The sequence below is a fragment of the Ictidomys tridecemlineatus genome, unplaced genomic scaffold (assembly GCF_052094955.1).
Source record: "Ictidomys tridecemlineatus isolate mIctTri1 unplaced genomic scaffold, mIctTri1.hap1 Scaffold_444, whole genome shotgun sequence".
Classification (NCBI taxonomy): Eukaryota; Metazoa; Chordata; class Mammalia; order Rodentia; family Sciuridae; genus Ictidomys; species Ictidomys tridecemlineatus.
This window is the reverse complement of record NW_027522873.1, coordinates 139001-158692: the sequence shown is the minus strand read 5'-3', so window position 1 is coordinate 158692 and position 19692 is coordinate 139001. Positions and strand designations below refer to the sequence as shown.

At 50.6% G+C, this 19692-nt stretch overlaps 1 protein-coding gene across 15 annotated transcripts in view; it reads right to left on the bottom strand.

Annotated features, from left to right (window-relative positions):
- Positions 1 to 4501: 4501 nt before the first annotated feature.
- LOC144373609 (uncharacterized) overlaps positions 4502 to 19692 on the bottom strand; it is a 33665-nt gene continuing 18474 nt past the window's right edge. For 14 of the 15 annotated variants that reach the window (XM_078036638.1, XM_078036636.1, XM_078036641.1 and 11 more), the window contains 11 exons: positions 16450 to 16637; positions 15278 to 15483; positions 14836 to 15041; positions 13648 to 13762; positions 12142 to 12257; positions 11745 to 11975; positions 10547 to 10661; positions 8144 to 8244; positions 7861 to 7977; positions 6772 to 6886; positions 4502 to 4876 (listed from right to left, as the gene is read on the bottom strand). In XM_078036638.1, coding sequence (XP_077892764.1) covers positions 4668 to 4876; positions 6772 to 6886; positions 7861 to 7977; positions 8144 to 8244; positions 10547 to 10661; positions 11745 to 11975; positions 12142 to 12257; positions 13648 to 13762; positions 14836 to 15041; positions 15278 to 15483; positions 16450 to 16637 — 1719 coding nt within the window. In that variant the 3' untranslated portion in view covers positions 4502 to 4667. The remainder of the gene's footprint in view (positions 4877 to 6771; positions 6887 to 7860; positions 7978 to 8143; positions 8245 to 10546; positions 10662 to 11744; positions 11976 to 12141; positions 12258 to 13647; positions 13763 to 14835; positions 15042 to 15277; positions 15484 to 16449; positions 16638 to 19692) is intronic. The other variant, XM_078036651.1, reaches the window with a different exon arrangement.

Sequence of the window (19692 nt, the reverse complement as noted above, 5' to 3'; positions counted from 1 at the left end):
ATCCCCATTTCAGATATGCAAATACTGAGGTCCCAAGAGGTTACAGAACATGCCCAAGGTCATTGTTCAGTAAGCAGTGAAAGTGTTCTTCTCATGCTGGTCTCTGATTCCAAACCCATACCTGCCTTTCTTCCCAGGGCACTTCTTGGTCTGCACTCAGGGATAACATGCCTTAAGATTGGGAGGACAATCCTAATTTCAAACCTTCTACCTCACGTTATGCTGAAGACCATCCTTGGCAGCAGAGCACGTGTCTTATTTGGCTTAAAAACTCCATCTCTGGTAGTAATGAGATCTCTCTGCCACAGCCCCGCCACAAAGCCATTTGGGACCACAGGAGTGTGGACAAAGAGTGACCAAAGGAGTGTGGAGAAAAAGGACACAATTCAGGAAAGCGAATTACGAAGAAGAAAGAGCTGAATATAGTAGAACAGACAGGACCAGCAGACAGAGCCCAGCTGAGAGGCCTAGAGAAGGGCTGGGGCGAGCCAGAGCATTCCACGGGTATTGATGAAGTTCCGCTGTGTGCCTGGCACTATGCTGAGAAGTAGACGCTGCACTGAGCACAGTCTCTGACCTTGCCCTGCTAAAGATCCCAGTCTGGGGATTCAAAGCTGGATGACATTGTCCAGCACTATGCCATTTCTTCACACCCCAGCTGACCTCCAGCCCCCAGCACCATGGCCCATTTGCCTACAGTGAAGGCCAGCAGCAGCTTCCCCTCATGGCTGGCAGGAGTGGGTGGAGAACACCCCAGCTCTCTCACCCTGTAGGAGGGCTTCTACTAGTAGCATGATCTACATGGACCCCAGCACTCCTTATCAGGACTGTGCTTAGTCACTCAGTGACAACAACTGGCTGGTACACCCTGTCTTCCAGTTCCTAATCACTTCCTGTTCCCATCTGGAGTTTTCTAGCATCACCTCCCAAGAAAACTACTTGCTAACAAATCTGGATCACAGAGTCTCCACATTTTACCTCAGGGAAGCCAGAGAATGAAAGAAGATTCTAGAAAGATATACAGTGATCCCAGTCTATCTGGCCATTTTGTGCCTGAATTTATAGTACTCCTTGGCTGCTCTGATTGCCCTGATAGGCTTAGGAGAAAAGACAAGCCATATTTTGGGATGTAAAATGCATTCAGGCCGAGTCACTTTCACACAACCTACCAAGTAGGAGAAGAATCTCATGAAATTTTAAGTACAACAGAATGCCAAATGACTACTCATTCCAGTGAAGACATGCTGCAAATAAGACTTAGAACACGTGCTGCAAACAAGACTTAGAAAAGTGTCCTCACAGAAGATTCTGTCATTCTGCATTTGTTTCTGAAAGTTGAAGCACACAGTTCTAATGAGCCCAGGAAGAGGTTGATACCCAGTTGAGTTGGCATATGATGTGCCAGAGCTCAGGACTTCAGGGCTGCTGTCAGGTGGTTCCCGGGCTCTTCTGGTCCTCACCTTCACTCAGGGTCTTTTTGTTGGTGATGGAGTTCAGCAATGGATTACTGGCCCAGAGACTTGTTCAGTATTGCTCCGTAGGAGCAAAACACTGTCACCAGTTGTAGGAAGCCAACTCCAGGTGAGAAACTTGATAGATGTTAATGCTCACGGCTTCACACCAGCAACCTGCCCCTCAGTGATCATGCTCTCTAAAATATACACCATGCTAAATTGTGTGGAAGCATTCTAGGTCTAGCCAAACCACACGATCTTTCAAAAACAGCCCAATAACATTTAGAGGATTCACTCTCCAAAGCAAGCTTGCCAATGCCTGAGCGCCCACACACTCTATTGGTGCCAACCTCACCTCCTTTTAGAATGCACACATCCACCAAGATACCACTGCCTGTGGTGGTTGAGCAGCCTTTCCAATGGACGAGGTGGATGTGAATGTAACACGTGAAGGAATTAGCATTTACCAACAACTGGAAGAAAATAATCCATTCTCTAAGATGACGGAGCTGCTCTGTGATCTAGACCATCCCCCTCTCCGGCATCCTCTCTCTTTTCCTCTGCCTCGATGGACCTCCAACTGAGCCCAGAAAGATGTGTCCTTTCTAGTCAGAAGCCCTGTCATGGCTTCCATTTCCAGGCCCTGATTCCTGGTTAACTGCAGCCAGAGCTCGCTTTCAAGGTAGTCTCTTCAGATCCCTTCCCTACCCTAACCACAGTGTGGGCTCTGGCCCCACCCTTACTCTCTACACCACCATTCCACATTAGGGTCTTCCTGTCCCTCTCTGTGACCCAGGACTGCCCATGACTGACCCCACCCAACAACAAGCTGTTGAACCAGGTGCCATCAAAGGGAAGAAATGACCAGAGATGGCTAACTTGAAGGTTTCACAGAATAGTCCATGAGACAACGAATATCCTGAACCAGTGAAATGCCATAAGAGGAAGTCAATGAATTCTAACCTCAAGGGCAAATCCTACAGTACACTGGCTCTCAAACTCAGCTACACACTGGAGCCACCTGGGAGCTGTGCATAGTACTGACCGCTGGACCACCCACTGGCCCTGGGCTGATGGAATGGCTCTAGGCTAAGATGGGACACTGGGGTTTGTAAATTACCAGTTGAGTATAATATAAAGCAAACTTTGAGAACATTGCTTTTTTCCCCACATGAAGAACTGTGTGCATACAGATGCAGAAGTACACAAATCTGCAGCATAAACCTCCTTGAGGGCCATAGATTAAATGCACTGCAGTCACCAGCATCCTGGCTAGGAACACCACCAGCCTCCTATTTCCACCTTCCAGGTGATTGCAGCCCCGCCATCCAAGCATGGAGGAGTCCTCCCTGCTGAGAAATTTCAGTGTGCAGAATGGAGAGCCCTCTCTCCAGGGAGTCCCTGCTTTGACAATAAGTGCACTGGAGAAGTTGAAATCAAGTGGGAGGCACATGGGCAGGCTTCCTGGATGAGGCCCTATTGAAAGAAGGATGGGATCTGAGGAGTGGACCAGAGAGAGGAAAGATGGGAAGTACAGCAAGTACATTCAGAGCCGAGGTCAGGCCCAAAATACAATGTTGGCTGACAAGAGAGCCCTTGCACCAGGATCAACAATTTTGAGAAGGCAATGAGGACTGCCTGAAAAGATCAATTCCACAAAATTCCATGGAAACCCACTCATCACACCTTTCTGAAAACACTGGAAATGTAGGTTTCATGCAAGGAACTCTGGGTGGCAGATGGCAAAGTTTGCCAAATGCAAACATGCCTACCAGCTCTGAGAAGCCATTCTCATTCACACTGCTTCAACCAGGGAAAATCCCCATGTGCTCACTGAGAACAAGTTAGCTTGTGCCACTTGAAGCTGCTTCAACAAACAGCTTCACTTCTGCACTTCTAAGCTGTTCTCCTCAAGAACTTTCAGAGCACAGTTCAGGCATGAAACACAAAGGGTGCCAGAAAGAGATCTCTTGAATCTAGCATCACCAACGTGCAGTGGAAAAGAGGACCAGCTGAGAAGATCAGTTCTCCAAAGTCTCACTGACATCCATTTGTCACACTCATTTACAACATTCACTTGAAGTGCAGGTGCCCACATGAGTGAACTGTTTTTTTTTATCAATGGCACAGAGGCTTCAATGTGTAAGCATGCCTGTCACCTGTAAGAAGCAGTTTTGAATTCTTCTAGGTCCACAGGAAAAAAAAATAGCATGTGCTCACTTACAACAAAGTTAATCAACAAAGCAAATTGAAACTGCTTGCAGCAAACAGCTTCCATTCTCCCATTCCCCAGCTATTTTCAGCAATCGCATCCAGAGTCCAATTCCAGCTCAATATAAAATGTGTGCTCCCAAGGAAGCCTGTATAATTGACATCACCCAACTTGGGGAGGCAAGGGGAATGCTGAGAAGATCAGTTCTTCAAAACTCCTACTTTTTCAGAAAACTCATTGAAAGGCAGGGTACCCACTTGCAGCCATCAGTGGTTGACAGATGGCACAGAGGCTTCAATGTGAAACCATGAATGCCAATCATTACAAGTGCTTCTGACACACTCTAGTGCAACCTGGGACACCCCAAAGTGCTCAACGAGAACACACTTTGTTCCTGCAAGTGGAAGCAACTTGCATGAACTGTTTCAATCAGGAAATTCCAAGCTCTTCTCAGCAATCACATTCAGAGCACAGTTTTGGCCCAATAGAAAAAGGGTCCTAGCAAGAGGGTCCCACACCTACGATCACCTTCATAAGGTAGCTTCCCATCTTCTGTGTGGAAGTGGGTTTCTCCTTGGCCCTTATGCTGTAGAGGAGACCACTAGGAGCTAAGCTTCATGCAGGACCATCTGACCCGGACTTTTTGCAAGCCCTATGAAGCCCTCACACAAGCTCAAATGCTACAGGACTCTGCAGACCAGTCCATGCAACAGTAGACATTCATTCATTGTCTAGAGTCTACAGGTTCCTAAATGCATGGCATTCATTATCATCAAATGCACAATTTTGATCAAAAACCATCACAGTAGATCAGGTAACAAATCATCACAGTAGATCAGGTAACAAAAACATATATATTTTAAAATAATAATATATTAATGGGAACAACAAATACAGGATAGAGTAACAACTGTGTTACTAAACAAGGTCAAAGACAATGGCAAACTATAGATTCAAACTTTGAAGCAAATAGTAATCAATGTAAATATTCCTGGGCTGCCTCAGCCCCGCCCAGGCACACAGCAGCAGAATGGTTTTGCAAGCATCCTCAGGAGGGCTGCAGCCTTCTTCTTTGCAGGACGAGAGGGAGGTTGAGGCTGGATCCACTCATCATTCTTTTGGGAGAGGCTCCTTTTCCTCAGCACGAAGTTGGGTTTCGTGTGAGGGTTCTTTGCGTAAAATACGTTGGCCTGCGCTGGAATCCTCAGCTCTGGGGAGAGAGGGGTGTACAAAATAAGGTGGCTCAGGAGGTGCTCCCTGGGACACCCCAACATCTGAGAGCCTGTGCCAGAAACGAACTGAGCCACACACCTGAGAGCTCTCCAATTCAGCACCAATACCAACAAGACAGCCTCCACAGTCCTCCCTGAGGAAGAACTAGGCAGAGCACTTCAACAGACCTAATGTCTGTTCCTACCAAAGGCTTTGGACTCCAAAACATCCCAGGTCCTCTTGCGTCTGCCAAAGCACACCACTAGGGTTTGCATCTGAAATCTCCCACAAAAGTGCCGAAGATTCAGACCCCACATGAGCCATCTTCACAGGTGGGTTTGGAAGGAAGCATTGGATGGTGAGTGCTCTGATGTCAACATGAAATTCTCATTCAAGATGAATACACTACTGGGAGGTGGGAGGGACTGGAAGAAAGGTTGAGCATGCTTGGAGGAAGACCTAAACAGGAGTGCGCCCTGGGCACCAGTACCTTGTCCCTGTTGGCTCCACTGAATCCTCAATTCTCCAAGTAGAGGTCCTCCTTCTCCTCTCCGTCTTTCTCTCTCTCCCTCTCTCCCAGCCTTGTTCTCTCTCTCCCAGTCTATGCCTTTGTGGCAAGGGCTGAGGAGCTCTCCACTGCCACACACTAGAGCTTTATGGACAGCCTCAGTGCACAACCAAAGAGAAAGTTGTGAAACCCAGAGAAAAGGCCTAGGATTCTCAAGTATGGCCACGGTGAGGACAGGCTGACCAGCACGGATACCACATTAGAGCCACGCTTCTGCGTTGGTGGAGCCTGCTTCCATGTGAACCAGGCTTCTGAGAATGGAGGCCACATTCCAAATGCTGCCCTCCTGAGAACAATGATTCCAAAGACCAGCAAAGGGACTGCTTCCCTCCGACATGGTGTATGGCCCAGTGGTGCCATGACCCCGAGTGGGGGAATACAACAGCCAGCTTCTTCTTCCTCTGAACACCTCTTTCCTGTCGCCCTCCTCTAACCTAGAGCCTGTTCTCTATCCCTTCTGGGTTGGATGTGGGGATCTCTGCTATGAATTTCTTAGGCTACCAAGGCCCCAGACAGACTTCCTCTTCCATAGACTCTACTAACCTAACAGAAGGTTAAGATAGGAGACAAGTGATCCTAGAACTCATTGGGATGGTGGTCTTCAGCGTACATAGGCTGGGATAATGGCTGCTGAGGTGTTTGGCTCACAAAAGCCAACCAACCAACCAATGAAAAAGCGCTGACATTATTATCAGATGAGCTCTGTGGCTACGTGCTCAGGAAGCCCTCATCTGACTCTAGTTAGGGATCATAACCTGGCTATTGGGATCACTCCTTGGCTAGTGGACTCAGGTGCGGAAGACCATGGAATTGATGCAAAAACAGATGATTCAAGCTGTCTCCCAGGCTGTGTTTTCTTCCCAATTTCATCCTGTTACTGCTTGCTAGAATCTTGGCAATGCTCTGCCCAGGCAGTGGTTTTCTGGTCACACAGAAGGCTTTCAATCCTACTGCTTCAGTCCACAAAATGCCAGTTCCATCTTTAGCCCATGCATTCCCATGTTCCTCTGAAACCACTCCTATCTCAGACCACAGAACCATACTGCTCCTGGAAAGAGGCTTTCCTCCTCACTCCTCAATGATGTCAGCTTTGCATGCGTCTTCATGTCCTGGGCAGGGCACCTGGTGGGGAGCCGCACTAGCCACTGGGGTATACCAAAACACCTGGAGAGCTTACACCAGCAGAAGTGCAGTTGGCTTTGTGCACGAGCCCAACGCACCCTGTTGGAGTGTTCTTGGGGGTCAGAGACTACTTTTTGGTGCTAAGAGTCGACCTGAGTCTACATCCTGACCCTTGCTCTCTGTCATCTGATTGTCCCACTTACTCTGACGGTGAGAGATGATTTGGCCCAGCTCATATTCCTCCGGCTTCTCCTGAGTAAGCAAGTGTAGCTCGAGGGCCCTGCGGATGACGACAGGAGCCCGATCGTGGCAGGTCACCTGGAGCAGCATGGAAGACAGGCCTTCAGGAAATGGGCCTTGAAGTGACTACTCAAGGACAGTGGGCAGGGGCATTCTGGAGGCACCTCCACTCTAAATACAAGGGCAACATCCATGACCCTACTACCTGAGGCTGACCTCCTGCTCATCGCGTGGGCTCTTCCCATAGGCTACTAGCCCAATCCTTGTACATAGGACTTCCTGGACCTGCCATTGCTCTTTGTGGAGCTACACTTCTCTCCAAGTGAAAGGACCCCACTACCTGCATACAGATGCAATCTCATCCCACAAGTTGGGAGGAATGGGACAATAGCCTCCAAGATCCTAGGTCTGCCCGAGGATGCAGGCGGCATTGGGAATGGCCTAGGCACAAAACCTAGAGGCTTTGGTCTGGATTGCCAGGGCCCAAATCAGACCCAGGAACATGACCACACACAGGAGTGACGAAAGATAGCCATGAGAGCTCCTGGCCTCCAGAGGCTCAGTGCTGGCTGGGGTGTACGAGGGCACCTGTTCCGCCAAGGGTAAACATTGGGTTACCTGGACATTTAGTGTGCTTGCTCCACATCCATACTGACTCTGCAGAGAGACCCTCTCAGCTCCTTGTTCAAGGAACATGCAGAACCTCATACTGGTGTCCTGCTCCATAGAGGCCAGCATCCCATACAGAGGAACCTGCAACCTAGGTCCTGGCCTGTTCTCATCTGTCACCCATACCTGCCTCTGCCCTTCTGGACTGCATGCTGCCACCTGACACACAGACTCCCTCAGACATGGCGGTGGACAAGCTGCTGCTCTCCCTCATCTCAGCTCCAGCCCTTCACACTGACCTCTTCCTTCTTGATTCCCATCTATCCTCCTGATCATCCAGAAGCTCCAAATTCAAGAGGGCATGAGTAGTTCATGGTATTGGACCAGTGTCTGCTCCCCACCCAGGTGTAAGCACCAGGGGACACCCCTGCTCCCAGGCTTACCAAAACAGTCTTGGCCATCTTTGGACTTTGTGTTTCTAAGTGGACACGAATTAAGCAGGTGTCTCCCACCTGCTTGTGGGAAAGCGGCCTGGAGGACTTGCAGGTTGATTCTGAGAACTGTGGGGGATGGAACATCAGCAAACCCAGAAACAGAAAGCCACCCCAGCCTGTCAGTTGGCTCTATGGGCTTCTAGCACATATGTCCAGGTGCTCAGGCTTCTCATTTCCCCAGGTGGGAGTGGAATGGCAGCACAAGTACAGCTTGAATAAGGTAGGTGTTTACCTCCTTTCCCTTGACCTCGCGGCATTTCCTCACGATGAAATAATATTTGATTTGTGGATTCATGGACAGATACATCAGTGAGTGGTCAGGGACCTTGATTTCTGCAGAGCAAAGTGGAGAGAATTGTTAGGTGGCACTCAAGGATTAGACCACAAAACACCCACAACCCCTGAGAGTCTCCGCCAGGGCGAGCCTGCACCAGAATTGAGAGCCCTCCTATCCAGCTACAGTGCCACCAAAGACTCCCTCAGTGATTCTTCCCTGGAGAAGATGATGTACAGGATTCTAAACCAAAAGAGCACCTGGCAATGGAAACAGCACCTTGGGCCCAGAACTTCTCAGTGCAGGTTGGATCTGCCAAAGGGACACTGCCAGGATCTGCATCAGGATTGGCAAAGGCTCCTGTGCTTAGGCCTTTCTCCCCAGGGCAGCCATGCTCACACATGGGCATTCAGGGAAGCGTTGGATGGTGGGGGAATTCATCCCCTTGCCCTGGATGAATCCACTCATGGATGAATACACGGAGGGGAGGTGGTATCCATCAGAGGTGTGTTGGGCATGGACATGGGAGGACTTGAGCAGGGTGGTGCCCTGAAGAACTCTATTGTTTTCTAGGATCGCTCTCCTTCCCCTTGTTTCTCATCAGGAGCTGTCTGCTTGGTACTTCTATTCTGGTTCTTGTTCTACTTCTGGCTCTTCTTTCTGTCCTGCATCTTCTTGTAGTTCTTTCTGGGTCTTTTTCCTGTTCTTACATGATTCCTTCTTGTTCTTCTTCTTGTGTATCTCCCTCCACCCTTCCTTCTGTTCACCTCCTTCTTTTTCTTCTTCTGCCTCCTGCTCTTTATCGTGTGATCCTCTCCCCACTCAGGAGTGTCTCTTTCTCCTCCTCCTCCTTCTCCTTCTTTCTCTGGCAATGGCGGGGCGTCCTGAGGAGTTCAAATCTATCACACTCTTCTGCCCAGATGCAGCCTCTGTTCAGTAGTCCAAGATGAAATCAGTTCTCAATCAATGGCCAGGAGTGAAACCAAGACCAAAGACAAGTGACTTCCTTTCTTGGTCATTGTCACTGTCAGGAAAGACTGAATAACAGACACCGCATTCTGGATAGGCTTCTACCTGTGGTAGTCAGCACCTCATCTGGACCAGGATTGCTAAAATAGATTCCACCTCCATAAAGCTTCCCCAATGAAAACAAGGTTTCCAAAATCTAGGAGAGGGCCAGCATCACTGCCACCCTCCTGCCATAAGGCATAGATGCCATCACACCTAGTGGGTTCCAGGCCCCCCGTAGTCCTCCCTTTTGACGTCTGTTACACACAAACCTCCCCTGGTCTGGAGCCTGCTCTCAACTGATGCTTGGGTTGAAAGTCTGTTTCTGAAATCACCTTTGTAGATTCTCGGTTTGGTAATTCCTTTTGACTGGCTTATTTTTTTACTAGGGATAAAGCCAGAGGCACTTAAGCACTGAGACCATTCCCAGGCCTTTTGACTTGGGTACAGGGTCTCCCTAAGTTTCTGAGGCTGTTTGGAAATCCCCTTCCCCCTGCACTGCCTCCCAAGTCCCTGAGATTCGCAGACACTGCCCCTTGCCCAGCTCCTTGCACCTCAGTCTTCCTCATGTGTGAGACAGAGCCAACTCAAATGAGGCAGTGTGTGAAAATGGGAAAACTCACTTACGTGCTCGACAGATGGTGTGTTCTACTGTGGACAGGCTGGGATGGTGGAGGCTAGGAGTGTCGGGCTCACAAGAAAGGAAAGAGCACTGGCATTGTGGACAGCTCAGCATTGTGGCCTCTGTTCTTCAGATGCCCTTCTTTGTTGCTGGAAGGAATAATAACCTGGCCATTCTGATATCTTCAGGAGATGGGCACCCAGGCACAGAGGACTTGGAATTGTTCCAAAAAGAACCCAAACAGGCTGTCCCCTGGCCTTGACTTCCTCTTCACTGAGTCCTGTTCCCAGTTGCTGCAATCCTGACATTCTTGAGTAGGCAGGACTTCTCATATCCTGGCCATGGATTGGGACCTGTGCGGCTTCCGTCCATAGCAATGCTGATCCAATCAGGACCCATGCTCTGCTCCTCTTCATTTGAAGGCATCCTTATCAGTGAGCCATAAACCAAACTGATGATAGATTGAGCCTCTCTCTGCCTTGCCCTCATCGATATTAGCTTTGCATTGCCAGACCAGGTCCAGGGGAGAACACATTTAGAGAGGTCCAGCAGCCGCCTGGGGCCTCATTGAACTCGTCCACACTGGACACGCCCATCACTGCACTTGGTTTCCTGCACCAGGCCCACCACACTCTGGCTATTTTAGGGCCAAGGCCCACTTTCTCTTGGCTGTGAGTTATCCTGAGCCCACTGTGGATCATGTCTCCCCACTGTCTGATTGTCCTACTTACTGTCATGCAGAGACATCATTCTCAGCAGCTCAAAGTTGTCCACATCCTCATGCTGCAACAAATTTTGGTCCAAGGCCCTGCGGATGAGGCTTGTCACCCTCTCCTGACACGTCACCTAGATCAGGGTGGGACAAATGTCATCAGAGAATGGCTTTTAGAGGAGCTACCCAGAAGACTGTGGTCAAACATTCAGGAGAAATCTCAGCTACATATACAAGGGCACAATCTTGTTATCCTGCTACCTGAGTGTGGCCTCCATATACCCCCTGGGTTCTTGCAACGTGCTACTAGAACAATCCTGGTACAAATATCTGCCTGTACCTGCCATCTCCCCTCCCCCTGGGGAGCCACATTCCACTCAGGTCAAAGGACCAAACTGCCTATGCACAGACACACTCTCATCTCACTGAGATGACAGCAATGGGCCAGGGATCTGCGCACCAAGTGTGCTCTGGGATGCAGGCTGCCTTTGTGGGTGGAAGAGGCAGATGCACTGAAAATTTTGGTCCTGACTGCCACTACACAAAACAGACTCAGATACAAGAGTGTGCACTTGAGTGCTTCATGATAGCCTGGAGAGGCCCTGGGCTCTGGAAGCTCGGTGCGGGTCTGGTTCTAATGATGTACTTGACTCAGCACTGGCAGTCACTGAACATGTCTCCTCTGCAGCTGGACACCTGCAGCATTAGCGTGTCTACTGCACATCCATAGAAATTCTGCCAAGAACCCCTTTAGCTCCGTATTTACATACATGCAAAGACTGACATTCCGAAGTTTGGCATGACCCCCCCAGGTGATCCCGACCCCAAATTTTCACACCTAGTCATGCTAAGGAGGTTCTCTTCCCTGCCACCAGGAACACACCCCCTCCTACACATGTGACAAGTCACTGCCAGCTCCGCTGCTCCAACCTCACTCATTGAGAATACCAAGTTCTAGGCACTGCAGCCTGCACCCTGGACATATCTCTGCCTTCATCTGTCCACAGCACTTCCGTCTGCACTTCTGGCCTGCCAAACCCACAATACACAGGCCCACTCACCGCTGCAGCTGGGCATGCTGAGGCTCTCCCCACTCAGGTCAAGCCCTTAAGACTGACCTCTCTCTTCTTAATTTCCCACCACAGCCCCAGGGTTAGCTGTGTCTCCTGCCTTCCACTGTGGGGACACCCAGGAGGCAGCCCTGCTGTCGGGCTTACCAGGATGCGCTTTGTCTCCCTCAGGCTCTGTCCCTCTAGGAGGACGTGGACAAAGCGGCTGTCTTCCACCTGGTCGCTGGAGTGAAGCAGTGAGGAGCTGCTACTGGTGACTTTTCTCACGCACCACTCATTGGTTTGGGTGGCCTGGGGCAATGGTCCTGCAGCCACCGCAGAGCTGCTGCTCACAGCTGCTGGGATCCTGGATGCCACTGCCACAGAAGGCTCCAAGAACTGTGGGGGATGACAACATCAGCAAAGCCCAGCACCTGCACCCCACCCAGCCTGGCAGTTGGCTCTGTGGGCATTCTACAACATCCATCCAGAACCTGAGGTTCTTGTCCCCTTGGAGGATGTGGAGTGGCACCAGGAGTAAAGACTGAAGAAGGTGGCTGTTTACCTCCTTTGGCTTGACTTTAAACAACTTGCTGGCAGCTGTTTCCCGAAGAAGAAAGTTATAATCCACTCTGCCATCCAGGGCGTAATATACGTTTCCATCAGCAGGGATCCTCAGCTCTGGAGAGGCAGGGGCAGAGGCGTGGTAGGTGACACTCAAGTAATACACTACCCAACATCCCCCACAACTGAGAGCCTCTGCCAGCTCAGGTCTCACACACAGACCTGAGAGCCCCCGAATCCAGCTACTGTTGCACCAAAGACTCCCCACTGATTCCTCCCTGAGGACCCTCTATGCACAGGAGGTCCCCTACAGGAACACCTTTCAAGGAAATAGCCCCTTGTACCCCAGACCTTCTTAGTTCACGTTGGACCCACCAAAGACAAACAGCTAGAGTTTGTATCTGGATTGGTCCCCAAAGACTCATGTGTTCAAATTTTTCTCCCCACTGCAGCAATGATCACAGGTCGGTTTATGGAAAAGCACTTGATGGTGGGTGCCTCCACCTTGCCAGTGGATTCATCCACTCATACAGGGCTACACTAATTGGAGGGGTATGGTTTGGAGGTGTGTTGAGCGTAGGTGGAGGATGTCCACAGCAGGGCTGTGCCATCCAGAGATATATATTTCTCTTGAGTTCCCCACTTCTGCATTTTCTCCTCATGAGTCTAATTCTCATTCACATTTTTAATCAATTTATTGTTATACTTCTTGTTCGGCTTGTGTTTCTCCTTCTTGTTCTTGTTCTTCTTCATCTTCTCCTCATGCTTCTTCTTAAAGTCATCTTGACCTTCTTATTCATGGTCTCCTCCTTCAACTTATTTTCATTTTTCTACTTCTCCTTCTCCTCCTCCATGTCCTCCTTCTCCTCGTCCTCCTCATCCTTGTCCTCCTCCTCCTCGTCCTCCTCCTCCTCGTCCTCCTCCTCCTCTTTCTTCTTCTTCTTTCTCTCTCTCTCTCTCTCTCTCTCTCTCTCTCTCTCTCTCTCTCTCTCTCTCTCTCTCTCTCTCTCTCTCTCTCTCTCTCCAAGAAGAGTTTACAAGCTGTGAAGGGTTCTATTCTACCACACTCTTCTCTCTAGAAATGGCCTCTGGTCCTAAGTAAACTCAGTTTGCAATGAATAGAAAGATTGGAAGCCAGAAATGATTCTTCATTGAACTGCTTTTCTCATGTACTCATCTAGGTCAGGAAAGGCCACCAAAGTAGGCACCCTGTGGTTGTCTGTCTTCTTTGACACAAGACAAAGAAGCCTCTCTTCTTGGCCCCTTGTGGATAATAGCTTTGCAATGCCTCCTCAGGCCAAGGAAAGAACACATGATAGGCAGGTCCACAGCCCCTGGGGAACATGAAGAACCTGCAGATTTATGCCCCATCATTACACTTTGTTTTATGCACAAGTCCCACCATACTCATCCTGGGCACTGGGTCAATGCACACTGTGTTCTGGCTCCCAGTTATCGTGAGCCCACTGTGACTCACTGCTCCCTACCCTCTGATGGTTCCACTTACTCTGATGGTTCGAGAGAATTTGCAGAAGCTCGTAGTTTTCTGGGTCCTCCTGCTGGAGCAAGTGTGCATCTAAGGCCCTGCGGATGATGACTGGAGCCCTGTCCTGGCAGGTCACCTGAGCAGGGTTGGAGAAAGCTCATCAGAGAGGGAATTTGGGAGTAGCTACCCAGAGGACAGTGCTCAAGGACAATCAGAGACAAGTGAGCTCTCAACACAAGGGCACCATCTTGATACCCTGCTACCTGAGGCCTTCATGTGATCATGTGGGGGTCTTCCTATGAGCCTCTAGTCCAATCTTGGTACAAGAGTTTGCTTCAACCTGCTATGCCCTACAGGGACAAGGGAATAAGGACCAAAAGACTTTGTACAGACACACTCTAGTCCCATCAAGATGGGAGGAATGGTCCAGTGCACTTCCATATCCCTGCTCTGGTCTGGGATGCAGCTGCATTTTTGTGTGGACCAGGCACAAACCCTAGGTGCTTTGGTCCTGACAGCCAGGGCACAACACACACTAGGACTCTTTAATGATAGGCATGGAAGCTGCTGGGCTCGAGAGTGTCAGTGCTTGCTAGGGTGTCAGGAGGTTCGGACCCAGCAGGTGCAGTGGTTCAACATAGCTCCCCTGGAGGTGGACACCAGAGTCTCATGATGGATACTCCACACCCAGGAAAATTCTGCAGAGAGAGCCGCTAAATCTCTATTCACATACATGCAAACTAGGACACTAATGGGCCCCTCCAAGGCCCCCAGTTCTCTGTGACCCACACCTACCCACCCTAATCATTCTACAATGGCTCCCTTCCCTTCAACCAGCAACATATCCCCTCCCACACACAAGAAAATGACTGCCAACTCCTGTGCTTCAACCTCCACGGTTCAATATACTCCTCCTCAATACCAAGGTCAGTAGAGGATGGCCTGTACCCTCGATATTTCTCTGACCTCCTCTGAACCCAGCACTCACTCCTGCACTTCTGACCTGCACATCCCAAAACACGCAGGCCCACTCGCACCCAGACCTGGCATGCTGCTGCTCTCCCGCCTCTCTCTTGCTCACTTTCTGCTCTCCTTCCTGACCTTCCAGAAGCTCCAGTTCAAGAAGACAGGCCTAGTCCAAAGTGTTTGCTGTGGATTTCGTCTTCCCCACTGTGGGCTCCCAGGAGACTCCCCTGCTCGAAGACTCACCAGGATGCTCCTATACTGTGTTGTCCTTTCCTTTTCCAGGTAGACGTGAATGAGGCACCTGCCTCTCATCCGCTTGTTATATTGGGGCCTTGGGGAGGATCGAGTAGAGACCCCTGATGTCCTGGACTCCGGCTCTGCCCCTTCCCTGGGAGAAGGCTCTGGCTCTGGGGTTGGCTGAGGAGCCGTGACAGGAACTGAGCTTGTAGCTAGAGGAGAAAAGATGCCAACATGACTGCCTTGCCCTGACCTTCCCACAGACAGACAATACCTCTGCTGCCAGGAAGAACTCAGGCCCTTGGCCCACACAGGACCTCTTTGCAGACTGGGGTCACTTCCTGAATGGACAAAGGCTTGTCCTAATTTCCAGCCCAACACCAGGCATACAGACTCCCTGCAGTGGGACAACAGTCGGACCTTTCCTCATATACCCTTAGGTACTCACCACAGTCCGCCTGGCTCTCAGGCTTTGCCTGGCTTGATTTGCCATCTTCAATTGCGGCCAGGAGGTGGTGTGCTTGGTGTTCCAGGTTCAAGCCTCCCAGCAGGAGCCACATGGATAGCAGCTGCTGCAGACTCAGAAAGCCTGGAGGCTGATGGGAAGCCTCGGAGTAGAGGTTCACCCAGGTCCCCAGGAAGGAAGGTGAGGCACTGTGGGGAGGAAGGTGTGGAGTCAGCAAAACCCTGGCCTTGCCTTCACCACGGCCTCCAGAGAAAACCTCTGACCCTACACTGGGGAGAGCAGTCTTTCCTCAGCCTTCCCAAGTCAAATCACCTTGCAGGTCCCTATTCTGGAAACAGGAGCCCACCCTCTTGACCCCAAGCCCATTCCATGTTGAAGTTGGTCCAGGGGTCCACCATAGTCACTGAAGAGGACAACGTGCACTTATGCCCCATGGAGTCAGGGATGCAGTCACATGTAGGATATGTACTCATGGCACCTGCGGTTTGAGGCTGACCCCCATGAAAAGGGACACAATGGCAGTCATTTGCACCCTATTTTTCAATGAATTATGAAATGTGACTGGAAACGTGTCTTCACACAGTGGGTGCTTTCTCCATGTTCATCAGTGAATGAGCCCAAACTGCTGATTCCCACATATCTCTGGGTGTGGGAGCCGCCATGTCCAAAGCCCCTGTCCAGCTATGTCCCAGCTAGGATGCTCTGTCCCACTATGGAAATTAACATGTCTTTATTAACCCAAAAGTGCTTTTCCCAAGGCCTGAGTTTTGAGACGCCTCTGGCACAGATCTACGTTCTTCACAAAGCCAATATCACACCAGAAAGACCACCTGGCCTCGCTGAGTCCACCTGGGAATGAGCTCAGTGCACACCATTGAGCTGTGGTGCCCAGTGTGTGGGGACTGCTCCACGGACCTCTGTGGATCAGCTGGAGTCAGGATGGTTTCTCTGCCTGAGAGCGGAGTTCACTCCCCTTGCAAGGCTGTGGCAGGCACCTCCAGGACTCGTCCCATTCGGGACTGACATTCCACTATGAGTGTGGTCCTCTATCTCATTAGGTATCACAAACCTTTGGGTCCCTGAGAGGTACATGGCAGCCCCAAGACCCAGGCATGAGGGGGCTACACACTTGGGCTTGGTGGTCTGGTGCTTACCTTGGGAACAAGAGATCCAGCACCTGATGGGTGGGGATGGAATCCCAGGAGATTAACCCCATGTTGCCGCTGAAATGTAGGTTCCTCCCACAAATGACAGGCAGGAGCTCATTCCTAAGCTGGTCCTGCCTGTAAGGTTCAAGGCTCTGTACCCTGAAGGGCTCCTCCGTGTTCTCATCATTTTCACCCTGTGTTGGGACCAAGAATGTTGGTTTAAAATGGAAATGGTGACAAACAGAAAAATGACTTGTGCCAATACACTAGAGTCAAAGCACAATGGGACAGTTCCCATCAGTACAAACACACACCCACACACACCCACACACACACAGTCAGAATAGGAGTCCTGGGCCATTCATCAGGGATCAGACTAGAGGGCCTGCTGGGCTCACCTGCCCTGTGCTACTCACTGTTACTCTTGAGCTCCTCTGCGACAATCGCCAGAGGCTCTGGCGTCTAAGATGAAGCCTCACCCAGTGCATCCACAAAAGGGCTAGTTGGCCCCCCTGAGATTCCTGGGAGCCTGAGGCTCGGCATTGTTTGCAACCACAGGAGAACATCCTTCTCCCTCCAGTTTCTCCAACCAAATGAGCTCGGATGGCTTGGTCAGTTAAGTGGGTGCCTGGATACCAGGGTTCCATGTTCTGTTTGATCCATTGTCAAGGAAATGATGTCATTTCCTGTGCCCATACCTGAGCCTCTTTTCACATAAGACCACTTTCAAAAGCCCTATGAGCTGCTGATTTCTCCTCCATGCCTAAACATCTCAGGTGCGCAGGTGTTCACCAACAACTACCCAAACATCCCCACCAGCATCTGCCCTGCTTGGTGCCACTAGAGTTCCAGCTTGGAGCCTTCAAAAATGCATTCACAACCAGTCCTTCCCTCTCAGCAGCTTTTGGACCCTGGTCCCATCATTGTGCAACTCATGGTGTGCCCAGTCTTTTCTGGAAAGTAGGGTAGCATCTAATCTCTAGGGTTTATTGTGTCTATTGGCCCATAACACCCTCTATTCTCTCTGAAACCAGAGATGGGACTCACAGGTGGCTAAAGCACAAATGTAGAGATGGGACAATCACAAGAAGGGCAGAGACAAAGAATGCACCCCAACTCAATCAGGCCTGTGTCCCACACAGGGACGTGGCCAATGTCCGTCCCATCGTGGCTGCAGTTCCCTCTCTACACCATGGCAAGTTGGAGGGGACTGAGATGCAGAGGCTGCTCCCCTCTGCCATACAACTTCCCAAGGCTTCTCCTAAGATTTCAAAAGGGCCAAGTGTGTCTAGTGTTGGGGTCTCACAGAGACTCCGAGGTACCACAGCATCCTGCTGCCCAGAACCGGTTCACCCCTCACCTCAAGGGGGCTCAGCCTCTGCATTCATGGGAATTGAAGTGGGTACAGGTGATGGGATATCACCTCCAAGACTGAGTTATGCCAAGTCTATGACCCCTGTCTGCATCCCTGTCTCCAGCACCACTCCCTTCTCTCTCTTTCCTCCCCAGAGCAAACAAATCCATTTAGCAAGTGTGTCCTGTGATAAAGACATGACAGTCACCCATCCTCTCATTGCAAAAACACTGAGGCTCAGCCAACATGGATCCTACCAGGAACACAGGCATAAACTCAGAGTCCGATCCTCCCAGCCCAGCCTCAGTGGAGCCTGGACTCCCAGCCTCCTGAGTCAAGGAAACAGAGGTGCCTAGCCGAGCCACCTTGGATGCAGCCACACACAAACTGAACTCATCAATGCCCCTTGCTCTCAGTTGTGAGTAAGAGGGGAGGTGGTGTTTCACAACCCTGGACATCAAGTGCAGTCTCCAGGCTTTGGGGTGTGCCCTGGCCTCTCTCTATCTGCCCAGGCCCTCCAACTCACACTGGCCTTTTACCCAACCTCCTCCTAGGGCCAAACTCAATCCTGCCTCTCAATTTCTTCTGCCTTCCCCAACACACTGCTCCGCAAAATGAGCAGGGCTGGCTCTCTGTTATCACGCTGGTGTCAGCAGCAATGCCACCCCACTGACATAATTCTGAGTCCCAACCTAGGCACTCCAGCTGTCCTTGCCACATGTGGCCCTGTTTGGGCTCTGGCTCTTGCTCTTTTCTTTCATGTGCATGTGTTTTGAGGTTTTGAGTTTCTCCCACTGCAGAACTGCAGCTGTGGCAGGGTAGAGCTCATGAAGGTGACATTCTGAGCCACATCCAATCCCATCAGGACTGTGAACTGGGGTGATGCTGGAACACAGTGATGAGTGAACACATGGGAGGTGGTTGGACCCACCTTGCCTCTGAGTGGTTTCCTTTCAGGACAGGAATGTAGGGATGGGAGCCCCTGGCGTGGGGTGCTTTGCACAAGGCGTGACCACGGGCTCTTTCCTGGCAAAAACTGGCTCCACTCAGCATGGAGAGCACTGTCATTCCTGGTGGCTAACAACAGCCCTGGACCCCAGAAAGGAACCCACACTCAAGATTAACGTCTGAGTGTGCGTGTCCTCGAGGAAATGAGGTCTCCTGATCCCAGGTGCAAAGGGGTAAGTCCTCTAACTCCAGGGGCCATGAAGGGACATCTGAGATTCCCTTGTCCTTCTTTCCCTCTCTGAACCCATGGTGTCCTCACACTAACCACAGTTAGGACCCTGGCCTCATTCCCCAGTTGGGATCATTAGGCTCCATAAAGGACAGTCTCTAAGATGCTCAGTAAACCACCACCCTCTGCACAACCCATAACCCTATTCACCCAAGAGGCAAGAGGATTTCTATTCAGGAAAACCAGGACAGGGAGAGCCTTTCTCAAGGACACAAGGACATTAGTGAGTGAGGGAGTGATTAATGGATGGAGAACTATTTCCACCACCAACTTCCAGGAGCATATATGGCCCTTTGGGCACAGGTACGGACCCTTTTTTTCCAATCAACTTTTTCAGAGAAGTGAGGCTGCCTTCTAGATGGCACCTCCACACTAAGGGGGTCTCCTACTTCTTCCACATGTACATATTGCAACGGGCCTCCCACTGTGCATCTGAGAACACTCTGTGGGCATCTGTAGCCTTTCAAGACCCCAGAAACCATGCGGGCACCCCAGCACCAGCAGAGCATTTGTGCACATCACAACAATCACCCCGGGTGAGAACTCTCCGTTCCACTCTGTACTAGGCCCTGCCATCTGTACTGATCAGTCCAACCCCTCTCCTTCCTGTTTCTTGATTATACTACCATGGTTCCCACACATGGATTCCAGGGTGCTT